Source organism: Silurus meridionalis, chromosome 3, assembly GCF_014805685.1.
Source record: "Silurus meridionalis isolate SWU-2019-XX chromosome 3, ASM1480568v1, whole genome shotgun sequence".
Classification (NCBI taxonomy): Eukaryota; Metazoa; Chordata; class Actinopteri; order Siluriformes; family Siluridae; genus Silurus; species Silurus meridionalis.
Genome location: NC_060886.1, coordinates 7,322,273 through 7,343,937, shown reverse-complemented (window position 1 = coordinate 7,343,937; position 21,665 = coordinate 7,322,273). Strand labels below are relative to the sequence as shown.

The window sequence follows — 21,665 nt, the reverse complement described above, 5'->3', positions numbered from 1 at the left end:
GAATATTTTCGTCAAAATGTTTATTTTTTTCCAGAAGCAAATATATAATTTATACACATGTATTACACAGTATTATTAAAACCCGAGCTGCACATATTTTTCAACCTCAGAGTGTAGATTCATGCTGTCACACAGTGACGGTGGTGGCAGGTGACTGAAACACACACTGCAAAACCTTAAAGGTTGCTGTGAAATACAATAGATATTAAAATGCAATTTATATAGTACATTTCCTTTTAGTGTGTGTATAAGAGTTTGTATTATATCACGTGTAATATTACATTGACTTGCATTGCCTTCATTTTTTACAATATTTCACTTGTATGAACTGGTCTTCATTCTTTCAGAGGAAAAGGTTTAGAAAACTGTAGTGAATTTCTAACAATTTTTCAGCAAAGTATAAGTACATATATTTTTAGCATGTCATCACACGGTATTAGCCGTGTTGGAGAAATCGTTCACATTACACACAATAAAGCACAAATACAACAAACAGAGCGTGTGCATTATAGACCCTAAAAGTGATCCTGAGCTGATCATTTATAATTAATAAAATCTTGTAGATTACGATGTGGTGTTACTGATAGCTGGATAAAATACACGCATAAAAAAGCATTGAGTAAACTGTGTATGAGCTGCATCTTAAGATGAAAAAAATAATAATAAAAAATTAAATACATTTTCTGTTATATTGACTGAAATTCTATGTACAGTATGGATATACATTTCCAGAAATAAAAAATAATTATATGATCTATTTTCTAAAAATGACCTACAAAGCCAAATATCGATCAACACACCTCAACCTCACACTGCACTGTACCACACTCCCTCTTATCCAACCACTGCTAGATTGGTCCCACCATCTCTCAGGATTCAGATCCCCGTTAAAACCTTTCTCTGTTCCTTCACTGAGTTGGTGGAACAAACTTCATCTAATCAGTAGCTGTCTTTAAACGATCTACCTCGTCTACACATACTGAAATGAGCACTTTTCCTATTAAAAATTCAATATAAATATATTTTCGAAAACTACTATTTATTTTACTCTATTTTCTTCTTCTCTCTGGATAAATGCATCAGCCAGATGTCATAGACGCATACATATATATTATGTATATAATATATATTATTATATATTATGTTAGAAGAAGTTGTAAAGATTTTTTTTTTATATATTAATCACGTTTGGTAACATTATTAAAAAAAAATATTAATAATTTTAATGACAAAACTTTTTATTTAAAAAAATGTTATGAACAATAATAAATAAATAAATAACAAAAACATATCAGACAAATTCATGTATATAGGCTATACATAATTCACAAGCTACAGCTGTTTGAAATGTTCAGGACTGACTCAGACCTCGGAGGGTTTTCGGACTAAAGTAATGGCAACGCCGCCATCATGTGGGCTTTCACGATTAGTAGCTACAGATAAAGTCCTAAGATTTCATTCGCCTCACAGATTCTGTATAATAATTGTTTTTGTCCCGCCATAAATAAGCTATTTCGCATAGTACATGTTTATATTACTGTATATCGATAGCAAATGCAATATCCATTGTTAAGTGCTATACAAATAAAAAGAATTGAAGTGAATATGGTAGTCAAAACTAAATATTTTACGCCTTAAAAAAAATTTTACCAGTTCAAAAGTTTACACACACCTCGTGGTAGGTAACTGTGTAGTGCTACCTGCATGAACATGGCTTTAAGGTTTTGTGACAGCTTGGCCAAAATCATTAAACTTGACACGTTAATTTGTTTTTCAGCATCTTGTGATCTCCCTCTGATAGACCTCTGAGCTCTGCAACTGATTCTTATCCGGCTACACAACGTCTAAGTTCTCCCCCACCCGCTGCTACGCTCCCTCCACTGGTTCACAAGATTTAAAACACTGATGCTTGGGTATAAGGAAGACATGCTTGGAAACTCTTCTCTGTTCCTGACACCCGAGGTGGGGGAACAAATGTCCACTAGGTGTGTGAACAATATCCGAGCCACGAGCACGAGTTGTTATTTAGTTTTTCCAATAATTTGGGATTCTTTCTATTAGTACCTATAGTAATTTACGATCCATGAAAGGCAACTGAGGGACTTTTAAACGACTATTACCTCTTAATTAAAAAAAAACAAAACAATAAAGTGTGCAATCTTTTGAACAGGATGACTGATGTGAATGATTATTATTGCGTCTTTAAGGATTTGTTGTGCAGAATATGAAAGACTATACAAAATGTGACTTTCGAATAAAATATTGTAACAAAATTAAAAAAAATAGAGAATCGAACATTTTTCCAGATTCTGCCACGCGTATATAGATACAATTACGATTGTACTGCTAGCTTAATTGACTAGTCTAATTAAATGATACAATTAACCCGATCTGCATTCAGCACAGTTCAAACTGGTCAAAAACAAAATACTTCTGCAGAGGCTCGTTAAATCAATACGACGATTTATCTCATGAGACATAAACATTTTTCCGTAGCGTGTGTTTGAGGTTGATGTGATACGCCGATCCTGGATGGCTTCTGTTATAAGCGTACACGTCTCGATTCACCATCGTGTGAAGGTCCACCAGATGAATCCTCCTGCAACAGGACAGATGTAATACCATTAGGAGTGGATAACATGCTTTAGTAATATTACAGTTAGTCCGGTGTGTTATTCTTATTTAGGACCCGAGTACCAATGGGCACAGGACCCTTCTGGTATTCAATGTCTTCTTATTATTCTTCTGCTACTTTTTCTAGGTTGTTCATGGCAGCCCATTAAACCATCGGTGATGAGCCACACTGGTTGAGGAGAGTCTACCAAAATGTGGTGACAAACAGCGACATTAGGTCACATTTGGACCTAATTCGCAATACCTTTACGTATTTAAACATTACGGATCGTGCGTCTAAAACGTAAAAAGTCATTTCATTGTGTCATTCAACACATAAAGGTTACCGATGTGATGCATCGATTTAAAAAAAGTGTGCATTGGATACAAGCTGGCATTCGTATCATTGTTTTTACAAAAAATTTGCATCGGTAAACAAAAATTTCTATACATAATTATTAGGAGATGCGCTATACTTTTATTATTTACAGTGACCAATAATGTGTGAGCAATATTTTCTATGTAGTTTTATTTCTCCTCGCTAAACTGTTTCGCTCGGCTACGTGAATGTGACGTATCACAATACAGAGTCACAGTGGATTAACATGGCAGAGGTAGAGCTGCATCTTCCTGGAGACAGAACAGGAAAAGATCTGTAATCTTTTTGCACTTAAAAGGTCTGTTTGTGAAAGGGCCATGCGTCAGAAGTCATTTAAATAAAGATATAATTTGCAGTCTGTCTGAAACTAAGAGATTACCCACTGCATCGTAATGGGGGTGAAACCGTATCGCATCAGATCAGTAACTGCTTCATATGTATCAATGTATTGTATCGTTGTCTAGGCAACGATGAGAAACGATTTAATTTATTATATTATGATTGTTATGAATAGATTTGTATAATTTAGTAAAAACTCACAAAAACATTTATTTATTATATAAGCTTGTAAGCATATTGTTCGAATTCTTGATCCACATTGTTTAATATGTGGATCCACACATGATACCTGATACCTAATTGTGCTCCAATTTCCATACTGCTTTGGATCAATATTGCAGTCATGGACCTATTAATATTTACATATACTACTACTACACTACTGTCATATCCGCTCTAATTCTCTGGTGAGAATTAAAATCTGTCCTCATTCCTCTTTCCACTTTCCTTATAAGCTCATATATCCTTATATGGTCAGAGTGCATCCTGTTCTCAAATACTTTCACTTCTTGAATGATCTGCTATCTAGCGTTTGAACTTGGTATTTCACCAGATGTTTTGCATGTCTTACACTATTTCCATGACCCCGCCTGGTGTATTTGTTCCTGATGTTTATAGCTGATTAACACAATATGAATACGCAGTAATACGCCTAACCTTCAATACCGCCAAGTACTGTGTAAACACTTAAGAACAAGTTCCTAGTGCTCAGTTTTCTCGTTTCTGTGTGGAAAAGAAGATAAAACTCTTCACATCTTTATGCTGGGAGAAATCTATCGCTTGTCTCCCAAATGGGGGAATGGAAAAGTTTATGGCCGATCCTCCAATGGATGGATGGCGAGTTTGAATCCTGACAATACGCAGAGATCAAGAGTGTACTGTTGTCCGTGCTCTGAAATGGAAGTGGAAGGCATTCCAGCTCTTGCTCTGTCTCTCAGAGGAACTGACCAAGTCCAAATTAGGTAAAATAGGAGGGAGAAAGAACCCTTTCTAGCAAAACTGCCACGCACATCCAAAAACCATAGCTGTGCAATAGAAATCAGAGCTAACATGGTACTCCATATCAACGTCAACAACAAATACATTCTGTGAGGTTATAATAAATAAATTATATATAAATATAATTATGCTTTAGTCTTAATATTTACAAATAAAGAGTATAAGGACCTACTCTATCCTTTTCTAAAGCCCTGTTACATTCTAGTCACACATAATTTCTCCGTATTTAAAGTTTAAAATGCATTTTAAGGAGTTGGCACAAGGCGTTACATGCTCACCCTTTCTGTCCGTCAACTAAGGCCTTTTTCAGGGACTTTAAATAAACGGAATGATGGTTGTTGTCCTCAAGCTGCTTCTCATTGGTCCAGCAGTGACTCCAAAAGACGTCTGCGTCTTTCGGTACATCCCTCTCTCTGTAATAATGGACGGGGCTGTCCGTCTCCAGTTCTCCTTCCTCGTAATCCTGCAAGCCGTTGCGCTCTGCTGACTGAGAGACTTCGTAGCCTTGGATAAAAAAGAGTTTGGGTTTTTCTGTCAGTCCTGGGCACCAGTCATGTGTGAAGAATTGACGGACTATGTTCAGGTCAAGTCCCAGGCCGGATGAGTCGGTAGCGAGAAGTCGGGACGAGTTTGAACGGCTGATGATGCAGCAGACGAAGGCGTCCATACTGCAATGGTCAGCCTGCTTGGCGACTTTCTGCAGGCAGGAACGGACGTCTTCGACGCTCAGCAGCATGTAAAGGCTCACGCGGAAGTGAAGGCTCGAAAACAAGCGCTCCAGTTGGACTGTAAGGAGGGAATTGAGTCAGTGTTTAATTCTTAAGACCCAGCAGTAGGTCTTACATTCATATTACGTCCCTCACCTTGTAGAGACATACCCTTTTGCAATTAAGTTTTTTTTTTTTTTTAAAAAGCAAACCAAAAACTATAAAACTAATCCCAGTATAGACTGTATCATGTTTATAATCCAATATTCTGTATGGTAATGCAATAGAAATCGTAATTTCTCACCTCCTTCATTACCCACGCAGTCTATGATCACACACACCCCTCTAGGATCGCTTCGCATTCGGTACACTTCCTCCTCCCATTGCTGATTACACAGAAAGAGTTAGAGTGAGTGCAGTGCATTGTAGGTACAAATGTATTGGTTATAAGATTGGCATCCATAATTACAAGGAGTGGTTTTATTGATCTCCTTATTTTATATACACAGCCAAAAGTATTTTGACACCCTCGTTTCGCTAAGAGAAAGGGGTCACTAGGAGACCCAAACCTGTTCCAGCATGAACATACCCCTGTGCACAAAGCCAGCTCCATGGAGATATGTTCTGCATGAGTTGGAGTGGAAGATCTCCTGCTATAGAGCTCTGACCTCAACCCTATTAAACATCTTTGGGATGAATGTAAACGCTGACTGCACCCCAGACCTCCTCACCTTCTCACCTACATCACTACCTGACTTTACTAACACCCTTGTGTCTAAATGAGCACAAATCTCCTTAATCACACTCCAAAATCTAGTGGAGCAGCATCCCAGAAGAGTGGAGGGAATTATAACAGAAAATTGGGAATGCGATGCTCAAAAAGCACATACCGTACTTATGATCAGGTGTCTGCAAACTTTTGGCAAAATAGTGTATGTTTTATCGATAGATAGATAGATAGATAGATAGATAGATAGATAGATAGATAGATAGATAGATAGATAGATAGATAGATAGATGCAACTTACCTCACAGGGTCTGTGGGGTGAGACTACCTGGGGTACTGGAGTGTTACCTGAAAAACAGGATTGAACTTTGAAAAAAAACGAAATACAAAACACGATGAAGTTGTAACTAAAATGTGCTCGTAAATGTGTAAATAAAAAGCCTAAATTTAAGAAATTAATAATGCATGCCTTTATACTGTATATGCTTACTTAAAAACATATGCAGACAATATTTAAAGGTAACAGAAAGGTGCATTACACATGTACTTTACACCACAGTGAAATTCTGTGTTTGGTCAGAGCTCAGGGAGAGTCATGCTACAGAATACCTGAAGCACAGAGCGTTAAGGGCCTTGCTTAAGGGCCCCAAGAGTGCCAGGTTGGTGAAACCAGAGCTTGAACCGCCGACCCTATGATCAGTAGCATCGAACTTTACCCACTGAGCTACCACTTATATATGTGTATAATTACATAGAAATATAATTGCAGTAAATATTTCATAAGTAGTACTGCATCAAAAGAATACTGCAAATAAAGTACACAGTACTATTTATTAATTAAACAACTAAATACTACAATATTATAAATGCATTCGTTTATCAAAATGAAACGATCCAACCGTTTAAAAATAACGCAACAAACAGTACACTACTATGGTGTCTTTATATTTATTTTCTGCACTCTTGTCCAAACTCACCGCAGGGCGTGAACTTCCTGGTGCAGGAGGATGTGGGCGTGAATGCAGCTGAGGTGTGCAGCTGAAAGACAGAGAGAGGAAAGGGTGTGCTGTATGGATTAACACCATGTGTATGGACGTTGATCAAATCATAGAAAAGCATTGAGGGGTAGTATGAGCTCAGGGATGTTTTTTTTACTGACCGGTGTGGCTTTACAAGGCCGTCTGTCGTCTTTCGTCTTCACTGCGGAAGGTCTTTGTGTTTTGGCTGTAAAAAATAACAATAATAAAATATAATTCTTCCTTTTTCTCTCAGACTTCTTTCCTGTTAGCATGGAAATAAGTGTGAGCTAGAAGTTGTGAATAAACCCAGAAACAAAGAGGAAGTGAGAAATGGTTAATGGTAACACAAACATTGTTGTCAATGGAGTTACTAAAGCCAGTTAACTGATAAAGGTTGCCAGATCATCATAAACCCTTCCCCCAGTCTACATATTTTTCCACCCTGTACAGCTACCTTTACCTTGCAGTCTGATGTTAGTGTAAATGTGTTTATTAATGCAATTATGTGTCGTAGACTGCAAAGGGGGAATTTTTTTATTTAATTTTTATACCAAACTTTCCAAGATTTTGCAGCTTTTTTTTTTAAAACATCCCTGATGTGGGGGTTGTAGGAAAATCAAAATGAAAACTATTATTTGGGTACTATAAGTAAGAAAAGGTATGCTGTGGACTTTCCCAGAACTGTCTGTGCAAATTAATACATGACGTTTAATATTTAATCTGTGTAGCACTTCTCTATAATTTGTCAAACTGCTCTGGATGATTGATGCCTAATTATGCCCCAATAAAAACATTTACAAGTCTGCAGTCATTACCCCTTATAGATATACCAAAATCCAGAATGCTAATATCAGTGTATTCCTCTGCCAATAAAAACAAAAAAAACCCAGGCTTCTCTGATTATAAGTTAAAACAAGCCTACTTCAGGTAAAGATGAAAAACAAATCATATTTATTCTGAAAGTGGAACTTTCTTAAATCAAAACTAAAACTACATTCCAAATACAAATCTTGACAAAAATCTAATGTGGGTGGCATACTTGCTAGTTCGAGTATTTCAGAAACTACATGTGTTCTGGTATTTTCTCACAGAATTTCTTTCAAATTTTTACACAAAATGGTGCAGAAAAAATAAAGTCGTCTAGTAAGCAGCAGTTTTGTGGACGTAAAAAACGCCTGGTTATGGAACACAGTAAAGTAGGTGAATTGCTCGACTGGTTCGGGCTGCCAGGTGGCATTCAAATAAACAAGTTTCAGAGTAGAAAAGCATCTCAATAAGGACAATGTCTTTTACAGGAGAAGAAGCTATCACGTTCCATGCTTGTCAGCCAAAAACAATAAACTGGGTATGGTATGGTATGATAATATATACTAGAGAATTAAAAAACTCGAAAAAAAAACCCAACACCTGGTCTTTGGCTGTTCGCATTAAAGTGGCCAATGAGTGCTGTACATTTCGAACTGATCAAGCACATGATTACATCTTGATGCAATAGGAAACAAACCTAATTGTAAAAAAACTAAAAAGCTGAAAAACCCACGCAGTTTCACATGAAACCTAAATATAGGAACAAATACTAGGCAAAGGGAAATGAGAACGCTAAGCATAGGAGCTGTCTTTTTCCATGTAGCGTAATAAAACTGCAGACTGTGCACGTGGTGGTCGATTCTGACTATTACAGTAAATCCATGAAGTAGTGCTGTGGGATTTCCCACCTCTGCTCTGGTACTGGTTGAGTCTCTTGGCCAGGTCGACACGTTGGATAGTTCTCAGGTATTTCTCCATCATGTCCACCCTGGTGCTGGAGATCTGATTCATCTTCTCCAGTTCCACCACCACATCCAGAAAGCACTATTGAGAAGGTTGCGTGATTGTAGCGGTCATTAGTTACCAGAATAATACACTATAATCCTCAGTGGTGGACCAAGTACACAAACCATGTAGTTGAGTTAACGTAGATACAATCAGTAAAATATGACTTTTGATATGAACTTTCGCTAGATTCAAAGTACAAAGAATTTGCCTTTAAATGTACTCAAGTACACAAAGTACTATGAGTTATTATGGCTATAATGTTCCTATTATCATTTTTTTGAGCAAGATTATTTGCTTAATCCACTCAGTTTTAGCACACAATCTTTTAATAGAATGATATTAATGAGTCAAACACTGATTGATATCTATTAGAATTATTACGAGGCCAAAACTTCTTAAAAATAATCACGCAAATAAGGTCACAGGTGTTTTGGCGAGTTCGGCATTGATTCCTCTCTAAATGTTCTGCTTGCTGTTGAACTGATGTTGAACTGTTTGTTGGTGATAAGTGGATACCAGCCCAGAGCCAATCAAAACAAGCTCTAACCTGATTGGAGGTTTGCTGGGTGATGGACTAGTTTTCAAACATTCGTAAAAATAAAAAGGAGTGACTGATTTCGCAAAATGTAATTGAGTAAAAGTAGAAATATAACAAAGCTAAAGTTAAAGTCTGCCCGAATGGAAATACTTCAGTAAATTAAAGTCGCAAAAGCTACTTAACAACAGTAACGCATTACATTTACTTTGAACTTGTCCACGTCTGATAATTAAATATATCCCAAATACTGGGTAGTGTGTTCCCCAAACACGTTTCCAGACGTGTTTTCAAACTAAATATATACACCGGAGGCATTTTCCTTTGTAATTTGTATCCTCACTCAAATTTCAGCTATTTTTAAATACACACCCAAGTTGGCCCCGCCCCCTTTCCATTACATAGAATGTAATGCACCTGTTGGTGCACAGGTGGTGCACCTGTTCTCAGGTACATTAGGGTTATTATCAGGTATTCTAGGTATTATTAGTATGCTGCATATCATGGTAAGGATATGTAGCACCAAGAACATTATTTAAAAGAGAGATGCAGTGCAGTGCATGGTCTAGATTAAAATCTAGGCCATCTGAGCACGAACCGTCATTCATCACAGATCCTGTGCGGTCAATAGCATACGTTTCTGTACATTATTTTGCTGAGAAAGAAAAGAGTTTTCTTTCCACTTACATGGATTTTGGATTTTATTTATATGCTTTGATGTGGTTTACAAAGCAAAAACCTGATACGTCACTACCGGGGGACTGAAAGGTCGCAATCCCACTCAGGCAGATGTTAAAAATCCCCAGCAGGAATCCAGACCCAGTCATCATGTGTTTTACACAGAATAGCTTTAGTTCTGTTTTTAGCTTCATTAGAATGAAAACCAAACAAAAAAAAGAACGTAACCTTTACTGGCAGGGTAATTTCGGGTGATATTTCCAAAACAAGGCCGTGACATAAATACAAGAGGACACGATAAGTCTATGGTATATACCTCAAACTTCTCCACTTTCTCTTTGGGCAGAGTTCCTCGGAGCAGGAAAACCAGCGACTCCAAATCGTCTGATCCAACGTCCTCACTCAAATCGGCCATTAGCACTCTAAAAAGGAGAAAAACAGCTGTCTTAGAGAGCTGCTTAAACATTGTAGGAGCATTTATATACATTTAACATCATTATTTGCGATAAAATATATTTAAGATAAAATATATTTTACACAGTCGTCAACAGCAGTTGATTTATTATTTATAAATAACAATTTCTCTAATAAACACCCAAGAATATATTCACCATCAGATGATTCAAATATCATAACTATTAGTTGTATTGTTTCTAATAAATTTGTAATCATTTACAGACTTGCACTTAAAAATAAGTTTGATGATGGACATTTGAACTACCTGTAATCTGAGATCTTGTGGCTGTTTTCCAAAAGCCTCTCAGCCTCAGACTTACTGATGCCCAACAGCTCTGAAAGCAAATCATAGCGCTTCATCCTCAGCATCAGCTCCATTAGAAAGATTTGATTGGTGTTCATACGGACAATGCAAGACTGCAACATTTCCTTGACGCTGGCGCTGCTTCGCTCCGTGTGAAACTCTCTACACAGATACGTCAAACGCTTGCACTCCTCTGGATTCAGCTCTTCAGCTATTCGGTGGATGGTGCGTAAGAGATCCGTCGATAAGGACATAATTCTGAAAACAGAAAGTCAAGGAAAATGATTTATGCTGTCTTACTCCAAGAAGAACGAGTACTATCATCCCTTAATACACCAAATTCACTTGGAGATAAATCCAAGTCCTAATCTTTATTCTCCAACTCCAGCATGAAGTCTTTCAGAAGAAGGTCTACAGAAACAACTCATCGACTTCAATCTACAATATAATCGACAATATCTTCAATCTTCTTTAATTTACAATACATCAAAATCCAGTTATGAAAAAATTCCTTGGATTTCAATTGAAGGCAGAAACCTTTTAACTGCTCAAATATTAATGACAGGTCATGCTTATAGTGAAGAATTAGATATAGAAAAGCTTAGTAATTACCTAGCAGTCAAATAATCATTAAGGCTTTAAGGTACTCCTATATACAGATAGCGTTCTTAATGGCCACATCTGTATTCTAATGACACTTAAATGGAAACTCTTTCTTTTATACATAACTGACTGCTACAGCAAAACCACAGATTTCCGTTTAGTCACCAACATCTAGTTCATTTCAAAGGAATTCCTGAATACCAGCATATAAAAACAAATCAGGGCCATTAGGGAGGCACAAGCCAGTGCACTCTTAGTGCCGGTCCCAAGCCCGGATAAATGATTAGGGTTGTGTTAGGAAGGGCATCCAGCGTAAAAACATGTCAAATCAAATATGCAGATCACGAATCAGAATTTCATACCGGATCGGTCGAGGCCCGGATTACCAACGACCGCCACAGGTATCGTTAGCCAACAGGGTACCGGCGGAAATTGGGCTACTGTTGGCCGAAGGAAGAGAAGGAGAGGAGGAAGACGTCTACAGAGACGACAGGAAAAGTCAAGTCAAGTGTATTTCTATAGCGCTTTTCACAATAGACATTGTCTAAAATCAGCTTTACAGAATTTAACAGTTAAGGTGAACGATGTGTATTTATCCCTGATGAGCAGCCATGGAGCAGTGCAGGAGAGTGGAGGTTCATGTTGGTACTTTAAATGTTGGTACTATAACTGGTAAAGGGAGAGAGATAGCTGATGTGATGGAGAGGAGAAAGGTAGATATGTTGTGTGTGGAAGGTGCATGCAGGTGGACTATGTTCTATGCAGAAGATGCAACCTGAAGGAGATTGGAGACTGTAAGGCATTGGATGGTGGTAGGATGGTTTTGGAGGTGAAGAAGAGAAGGAAAGGGAGGACTGAAAGAGGAATAAGATGGTGGAAACTGAAGAAGGAAGAGTGTAGTGTGAGGTTCAGGGAAGAGTTCAGACAGGAACTCGGTGGTGGTGAAGAGGTGCTGGATGATTGGGCAACTACTGCAGAAGTGATGAGGGAGACAGATAGAAAGATACTTGGTGTGACATCTGGAAATAGAAAGAAAGAAAAAGAGACATGGTGGTGAAATGAGGAAGTGCAGGAGAGCATAAGGAGAAAGAGGTTGGTGAAACAAAATTGGGATTGACAGAGAGATGAGAAAAGTAGGCAGGAGTACAAGAAGATGCAGAAGCAGGTAAAGAGGGATGTGGTGAAAGCCAAGGAAAAGGCATATGAGGAGCTGTATGAGAAGCTGAACACTAAGGAAGGAGAAAAGGATTTGTACCGATTGGCCAGGCAGAGAGACCGAGCTGGGAAGGATGTACTGCAAGTTAGAGCAATAAAGGATGGAGATGGAGATGTGTTGACTAGTGAGGAGAGTGTGTTGAGAAGGTGGAGGGAGTATTTTGAGCAGCTGATAAATGAGGAAAATTAGAGTGAAGGTTGGATGGTGTGGAGATGGTAAAGCAGGAAGTGGATAGGATTAGTAAGGAGGAAGTGAGACAAGCGATTAAGAGGATAAGGATTGGAAAGTCGATAGGACTAGATGACATACTAGTAGAAGCATGGAGATGTTTAGGAGAGATGGCAGTGGAGTTTTTAACCAGATTGTTTAACAAGATTCTTTAAGGTGAGAGGATGCCTGAGGAATGGAGAAGGAGTGTGTTGGTACCAGTTTTTAAGCATAAGGGAGATGTGCAGACCTGCAGTAACTACAGGGGAATAAAGTTGATCAATCACATCATGAAGTTATGAGAAAGAGTATTGGAAGCCAGGCTGAGAGAAGAGGTGACCATCTGTGAGCAACACTATGGTTTCATGCCGAGGAAGAGCACCAAAGACACATTATTTACTTTGAGAATGTTGGAGAATTATAGAGAAGGTCAGAAGGAGTTGCATTGTGTGTTTGTGGATTTAGAGAAAGACAGAGTGCCAAAAGAGGAATTGTGGTATTGTATGAGGAAGTCTGGTGTGTCAGAGAAGTATGTGAAGGTGGTGCAGGACATGTATGAGGACAGTGTGACAGCAGTGAAGTGTGCAGTAGGAACGACAGACTGGTTCAAGGTGAAGGTTGAACTGCATCAAGGATCGGTGATCAAGGTGGTGATGGACAGGTTGATGGACAAGGTCAGACAGGAGTCTCCGTGGACTATGATGTTTGCGGATGATATTGTGATTTGTGGTGAGAGTAGGGAGCAGGTTGAGAAGAGCCTGGAGAGGTGGAGGTACGTGCTGGAGAGAAGGGGAATAAACGTCAGTAGGAGTAAGACAGAGTACATGTGTGTGAATGAGAGGGAGGGCAGTGGAGGGGTGCGGTTGCAGGGAGAAGAGGTGGTAAGGGTGGAGGAGTTCAGGTACCTGGTGTGCAACAGTGCAAAGTAATGGAGAGTGTGTTCGAGACAGGGTGGAATGAGTGGAGAAGAGTGATAGCAGGAGTGATTTGTGATAGAAGGGTATCTGCAAGAGTGAAAGTTAAAGTTTCTGTGACTGTGGTGAGAGCTGTGATGTTGTATGGTTTTGAGATGGTGGCATTGACTAAAAGACAGGAGGCAAAGCTGGATGTAGCAGAGCTGAAGATTTTCATGGGGTATATCGGTAGGAGAATGCTGAGGATGGAGACACCAGGAAGGAGAAAAAGAGGAAGAACAAGGAGGAGGTTTGTGCAGGTAGTTGGGTTAAAAGAGGCAGATGTAGAGGACAGAGTAGTATGGAGACAGATGATCCTAATGGGAGCAGCCAAAAAAAGAAGAAAAAGATGAAGAAGAGATACAGTCCTGCAAAAAGAAAAAACATTTTAGCCTGTGCAGTTAAGAGAAGTTGTTCGATGTAGTTCATTACAAAGTAAAAAAGAAATGGTGTACTCTTCTTACTCCACACCAATTTGCCAGTTACCAATTTTTACACAACACTGTACTTGTAAGTCTGTATATACTTAGTTAGAATTGTGCAACTTCCAAGAAACATCTTAGTTCCTGTTCACACTTATAGTGTATTATACTGTATATAGTTGCTAACATTTTTCTCCTTCCCTGCAGATACTATGACAAAAATAAAGCTTATCATGTTACCCAGCAACAAGTCTCAATAATCTCGTCAGAAATCTAAGAAGATACCGGATGCTTCTTCTGAAACTGTTAAACATCTCGTTGTAGATAAATCCACTATGTGTACAATTTGTAATCCATTTTTGACAAACCAAAAAAAAAACCCATCTCCAGCCAATTTGTTGTTTTGTGCTAATATATTAAAATGCACATTGGCCCACGGGTTAATCCAACCTCAGGAATAAAGCAATATTGTGCCCAAAACAGTCCAACATTTACTACACGGACAAAAGTAATGGACACCTGACTTTTCCAGCTTTATGTCGTTCTTCCACAAACTGTTATCACAAAGTTGGAGGTCCACAAAGTCTTTGGGTGCAGTAGCATGACAGTTTTCCCTTCACTTGGACTAGAGTTCCAGAATGACAATGCCCCTGTGCACAAAGCCAGTATAGATATGTTTTACATGGTTTGGGGAAGAAGATCTTGAGTGGCCTGCTACAGAGTTCTGATCTCAACCCTACTGAACACCTTTGGGATGAATTAGAACACCCCAGGCCTCCTCACCTGCATCAGTACCTGATTTTACAAACACCCTTGTGGCTGAATGAACACAAATGTCCACAATCACACTCCAAAATCTAGTGGAACATCTTCCCAGAAGAGTGGAGGGAATTATAAGAGAAAAATTAGGATTAAAAGTAGAATGTGATGCTCAAAAGCACATGCCAAACTTATGACTAGGTGTCTGCAAACTTTTGGCAATATAGTTTACCTTCTGACCAATCAGAATCCAGAATTCAGTATCAACACAACTCCATCCTCATGGTTCGTGATTCGTGGTTTGACATAACACCATCCTAATGGGTCATTTTCAAACCCATGCTTGACTGCTAAATTCCCTAATTACAGGTAATGGTCATGCAGGCTTTTCCCTTTACTCAAATGATACTGAGATAAAAGTAATGAGTAACTGAATCCTGGTGATGATACCTGATCCCCTGCACAGATACTGGTGATTTTTTTTTGACGAGAAATGAAAAATGATAGCGTGAGAAGTTGCCTTATAATGTGAGCCAAAATAAATATGCAATTGAACTGCATCTAATCAAAAAAATGTCAAGGTCTCATTCATGCCTCAATACTTTTACTTTCAAAAGAGCAAAGACCCTCTTTCTCAAGTAGATGCGTATAAGAAATACTTTTACTTTTGATATTCGGATCAGATTACAGAAGTACAGGTACTTTTGTAAACCACTGTTGCAAACAAACTACGTGTGTACAGCAGTAGCGCAGGAAACAAAATAAAAAAAAAAATCTATTTAATATTCTATTTACTTAATGTTTATTTTATAACCTGTATGTTTTATATATATATATATATATATATATATATATATATATATATATATATATATATATATATAAGAAGGTAAGTAGGTAAGTAGGTAAGTATCTATCTATCTATCTATCTATCTATCTATCTATCTATCTATCTATCTATCTATCTATCTATCTATCTATCAGTTGAGGGCAAAGGGCCTTACTCAGGGCCCCACAGCTTGATAATGCTGGAATTTGGACTTATGAACTTCCGACTGAACTTCAACACTCCCCACTGAGCTACAACTTCCCATTCAATGTTTAACTGAACGTAGTTAATTTGCTGTTAAAATCTTATACTTGATTTTACAACTGTCAAATTTTCTTTTTCTCTCTAAATTTGTTTTACTCAAGGCATCCTGAGGTTGCGCCAGATCCAGTCACGTCCCACCTCATGAAAATTGTGGACCTTTAAAGAAGTAGATGCCGACCCTGCAAACATCCCGAACCATCTATAGACGTACCAGCGCCAATTGGATTCCACCTCATGTACAGTTTGGAAACACTGGGCCTCTTTGAGTGTTTAAAGGCTCTGGCATGAAGAAGCTGGTGTTGGATCTGTTATGATCTCAAATGTTGAGCTATTTTATGAGTTGCTCAGTAGCTCCTGGTTCCATAACCTCAAATGACTGTATAAGACTGTAGAAAGAACATTACTCATAATCTTACATTCCAGTGCTCATGTTAGTTCTCTCTCTCCAGTGTTCTGTATTGTTTAAAGATTTATAATCACACTCTTAATATCACACAAATGGGTTCCCCTTTTGACTCTGGTTCCTCTCAATGTTTCTTCCTCATAACATCTAAAGGAGTTTTTCTTTGCCACGGTTGCCATGGTTGCGAGGGGATGTGTATCAGGGGTAAATACACATCGTTCACCTTAACTCTTAAACTCAGTAAAGATAATTTGAGACAATGTCTGTTGTAAAAAAGTGCTATAGAAATAAACTTGACAGAATCAGATGACATCATCCAGCCCTTAGTATAGACTTTTAACAATGAACATTGTCTCAAAGCAGCTTTACACAGATAATGTGGTGATAAAGAATGAATAAGATGTTCTTTATAAGTAAGTTTGTCCCTAATGAGCAAGCCGGTGGCGATTGTGGCAAGGAAAAACTCCCCCGAGGTGGCATAGGAAAGAAACCTTGAGGGGGGATCCAGACTCAAGAGGGAACCCATCCTCATCTGGGTGGCTCCATAAATATACCACATATCACAGTGTGAGATAATCAACATGCCAGTATCAGGTCCAGAACTGATTCTAGTTATTTGTATTACATTTGAAATTGAAAACACCTGCGTTTATACAATATGAACATTTCCATCATTTTCTATAAAACAAACAGATAAAAAATATGACGACAGTTTGATGTGGTGATAGTTTTCCCCTGAATATATGTGATAATGCATTGGCATTTGTGTACATTGTTAAGTAGATGTTTATAGGTTAATATTCTGGGTAATATGTTTGGTATCCATGAGTAAAAACAGAAGAATATTAATGTACAGTTTTCCAAATAAATTCCCTGAAATTGACTTTTAATTATGTAATGAATTTAACTACTTTCTCTCTTTTTCTCTCTTATACATACTTATAGTATATATATATATATATATATATATATATATATATATATATATATATATATATATATATATATATAGTATGGTTTCCACTGGGTTCTCCAGTTTCTTTCCATTGTACCCAGAACAAAACTCTAAATCCAAACATGCCCCTAACCAGACAAAACAACTGTGTGAACGAATGCTGAATGAATGAATGAATAAATGAATGAATGAATGAATGACTCAGCACAATGGAATTCGAGTGGGTGGAAAAGGCTGATTTGACAACAATGTAACCTTGGCAGGTGAAGAAACCCTTGAAGATTGTGAAATAATGATCAATCTGTTTCACAGCTGTGATTACATTACAGTATGAGACTACCTCTCGCAATGTCCAAACTTAATTTGGGGAAAACTACAAGAAAATGAAACAAAGAAAAGGGGCTTGGTTTTCAAGGACAAAATGATTAGAACAAAATGACCTGAGATAATGGTGACCTAATATTTATTTTTTTAAAGTTGTGTAAACAGATGCTTGCTGTGTCAGCAGTATCTTCTGCATTTCAGTACACATAAAAAAAAAAAAACCTGTTTCTACAACAAACTTTGCATGGATCATTCATCAAAATGTGAATGTAAAAAAACTCCACCATACAGTTATAATGTCATTTTCATTGATGAAAACGGAGGTAAATACTCTATACATTTAAATACAACACAATTCATGTACAACTATACTTCAACTATAAGTGCTGCAATAATCCAGATGCTAATAGCATCATTACGGTATATAGATTTTACTATATGGGTAAATTATACACTTCTTTTCCATAATAGTTTTAGTTTAAATATTACTTGGTTCGTTTAAATAACCAGTAATTACTCTTCCAGCCAGTGCTTTTTGTAGAGTTTTACACTGTAATTTGGTATTATTCCTGTACTTCAGTAAAAGCAGAACTATGACTACTTTTACATTTCTACTGAAGTAAAAGTACAAAGGTTCTGGACTTTATACTATACTGTCCATTAAAAAAGACAACTTTTATACTTTCACTCAAGTAGAAATGTAAAAGTATGTTTTCTATTGTTACAAAAATGTATTAAAAATAAATATCTGATATATCAGCTGCAGCTTGAAAATACACGGTAAAGCCAGCCGCACTTTTCTTTGTGTTGCGCGTCTAATCGTACACTTACAGTATGGGTGGTGGGCGTGGCCAAAATAGATGTAAAGATGCTTCAGAAAGGCATTTCCATTATAAAAAAACAAAATTACATAAAATAGCAATACATTTTTTTTAATCAAAGCACAAATAATACAATTTCTTGTTTGTGGTGTAAAATATATATATATATATATATATATATATATATATATATATATATATATATATATATATATATATATATATAAAATCAAGGCCCATATTTAAACATCTTTACTGTATGCTGTTTGAGACTATACAGTAAAATGTAAAAGCAAAATCTCTTTTATTTTACTTTCCTTTAAATGTTTGCTAATAAATGACCCTGACTATCACTGAATTCATTTTCAGCTCATTCTACTGTACAATTGTTAAGAAACAAAAATCAGTGCATTTGAATCACCATATTCAAACGTTTTTTTAAGGTTTGCTTAATCTTTTAAATAGTTATTATTTAGAGTGTCCGTGTTTATTACTCTATAAAATTTCAACTCATTTTACTGTAGAGTTTTTGAGAAAAGTGAAGACAAATTCACTATAAATCTCAGTGCATTTTTAATCATGTTTCATATTCAAACACTTATAAAAAAAAGTTTCTTTATAGGTTTGTTCAATCTTTTAAATAATTCTTATTTAGAGTCTCCCTGTTTATTAAAGTCTTGAATTTCAAGTCATTTTACTTCACAGTTTTTAAGAAAAATAAAGGCAAAATCACTCCAAACATCACTGCATTTTTAATCATGTTTAGAATTCATACACTCATTAAACATTTTTTCTTTATAGGTTTGCTTAGTCTTTTAAATGATTCTTATTTGAAAAGTGTCTCTGTCTATTATAGTCTTGAATTTCAACTAATTTTACTGTAAAGTTTTTGAGAAAAGTGAAAGCAAAATCACTCCAAACATCACTGCATTTTCAATCATGTTCCATATTCAAACACTTATAAAACATTTTTCTTTATAGGTTTGTTCAAGCTTTTAAATACTTCCTATTTAGAGACTCCCTGTTTATTATAGTCTTGAATTTCAACTTATTTTACTGTAGAGTTTTTGAGAAAAGTAAACACAAATTCAATTCACACCTTAGTGCATTTTCAACCATGTTCCATATTCATACACTCATTAAACATTTTTCTTTATATGTTTGCTTAATCTCTTAAATTATTCGTATTTAAAGTGTCTCTGTCTATTATAGTCTTGAATTTCAACTCATTTTACTGTAGAGTTTTTGAGAAAAGTGAAAGCAAAATCACTCCAAACACCAGTGCATTTTCAATCATGTTTCATATTCATACACTCATTAAACAATTTTCTTTATAAGTTTGCTTAATCTTTTAAATTATTCTTATTTACAGTGTCCCTGTCTATTAAATTCTTGAATTTCAACTCATTTTACTTCACAGTTTTTAAGAAAAGTAAAGGCAAAATCACTCCAAACACCAGTGCATTTTCAATCATGTTTCATATTCAAACACTTATAAAACATTTTTCTTTATAGGTTTGTTCAAGCTTTTAAATAATTCTTATTTAGCGTCTCCCTGTTTATTATAGTCTTGAATTTCAACTCATTTTACTGTAGAGTTTTTGAGAAAGGTGAAGGCAAAATCACTCTAAATTTCAGTGCATTTTCAATCATATTCCATATTCATACACTCATTAAACATTTTTCTTTATATGTTTGCTTAATCTCTTAAATTATTCGTATTTAAAGTGTCTCTGTCTATTATAGTCTTGAATTTCAAGTCATTTTACTTCAGTTTTTAAGAAAAGTGAAGGCAAAATAACTCCAAACATCACTGCATTTTAAATCATGTTCAGAATTCATACACTCATTAAACATTTTTCTTTATAGGTCTGCTTATTCTTTTAAATTATTCTTATTTACAGTGTCCCTGTCTATTAAAGTCTTGAATTTCAACTCATTTTACTGTAGAGTTTTTGAGAAAAGTGAAGACAAAATCACTCTAAATCTCACTGCATTTTCAATCATGTTCAGAATTCACTCTAAAAACAGAGTAATAGACAGAGACACTTTAAATAAGAATAATCTGAAAGACCTATAAAGGAAAAATGTTTTATGAGTGTTTAAATGTGGAACATGATTGAAAATGCACTGGTGTTTGGAGTGATTTTGTCTTCACTTTTCTCAAAAACTGTACAGTAAAATGAGTTGAAATTTAATAAAGTAATAGACAGGGAGACTATAAATAAGACTTATTTGAAAGAATGAGCAAACCTATAAAGAAAAATGTTTAAATGTGCACCATGATTGAAAATGCAGTAAATGTTTTTATTTGTTTATGTCTTTTTTTTTTTTTTTTTTATAACGCCTTTACATCTTTGACCTCCCTCACCACCCATACCGTAAGTGCTCGATTAGACGCGCAACACAAAGTAAAGTGCGGCTGGTTTACTGCAGTGTATAAAGGATATATATATATATATAGTAGACATATATATATATATATATATATATATATATATATATATATATATATATATATATATATATATATATATATATAGAGGATGTACTATATAAATAATATACTACACCTCAGTGCGTGTTTTCATCTAAAATGAATCTTACACTTCTATTCATGTTTCACGTAAACATATCAGGTGAAGTACAAAAATGTCACGAGTATATTCTTATATCAAATAAAGACTAAAATATTACAAAGAGCCAAAGACGGATTAGGAAGATGAAAAAAAAAAAAAAACAAGCAACACGCAGATCTTTGAAGTAACCTACTTCTTAACATATAATAATAATAATTATAATTATTGTTAATTATTATAAACCCTGAAGCGCCATAAATGCATGTCTTACCTTCAGGTGCTCTGTGAGGATATAACTATAAGTTCTCCATGACGAAATAAAGAAAGAGAAAGTCAAAGAGGAACTGACCCCCCTCTCCCCGGAAGTTACACATATATGGTGTTGTTCCAGTAATGGAGAGGAAAAACACGGAAATAATGACGAGTAATCCATTCATAAACTACTATCAGGTCTAGCATGACTTTAATATAGTAGTGTCATAATATATAATATATAATATATTATAATAAACCCTAATAATGTTGTATTACAGAACCTCTGTGTTGCCAGATAAGTGGAAAACACGTATTACACAGTAGGCGACTATAGGAAAACCCATCAAAAAGGAAAGTTCTTTACATACAGAATGACATAATACTATACTGTTAATTATTAAAAAAGGAAAAAAAGGGGAACACTTGGTCCTTTATTGTTTCTGAGAACAGTCCTATTTTACATGCAACAAACTCTTTAATATCATTTCATTCTTATATGTAGAG

General features: G+C 36.1%; 1 protein-coding gene across 2 annotated transcripts; it reads right to left on the bottom strand.

The window, feature by feature from the left end:
- Nucleotides 1-3: 3 nt before the first annotated feature.
- Nucleotides 4-21,259, bottom strand: LOC124383190 (CASP8 and FADD-like apoptosis regulator). Of its 2 annotated transcripts, none has more exons than XM_046845626.1 (10): nt 21,178-21,259; nt 10,533-10,829; nt 10,128-10,233; nt 8,499-8,634; nt 6,924-6,988; nt 6,742-6,802; nt 6,066-6,112; nt 5,342-5,423; nt 4,609-5,116; nt 4-2,599 (listed from the first exon to the last, which is right to left on the bottom strand). In XM_046845626.1, the coding sequence occupies exons 2-10, from the start codon at nt 10,823-10,825 to the stop codon at nt 2,470-2,472; spliced, it is 1,428 nt and encodes a 475-aa protein (XP_046701582.1). In that variant the 5' UTR covers nt 10,826-10,829; nt 21,178-21,259; the 3' UTR covers nt 4-2,469. The 2 variants fall into 2 exon arrangements, with proteins under 2 accessions (XP_046701582.1, XP_046701583.1); XM_046845627.1 differs by lacking the exon at nt 21,178-21,259 and adding an exon at nt 11,537-11,557.
- Between the last annotated feature and the right edge of the window lie 406 nt (nt 21,260-21,665).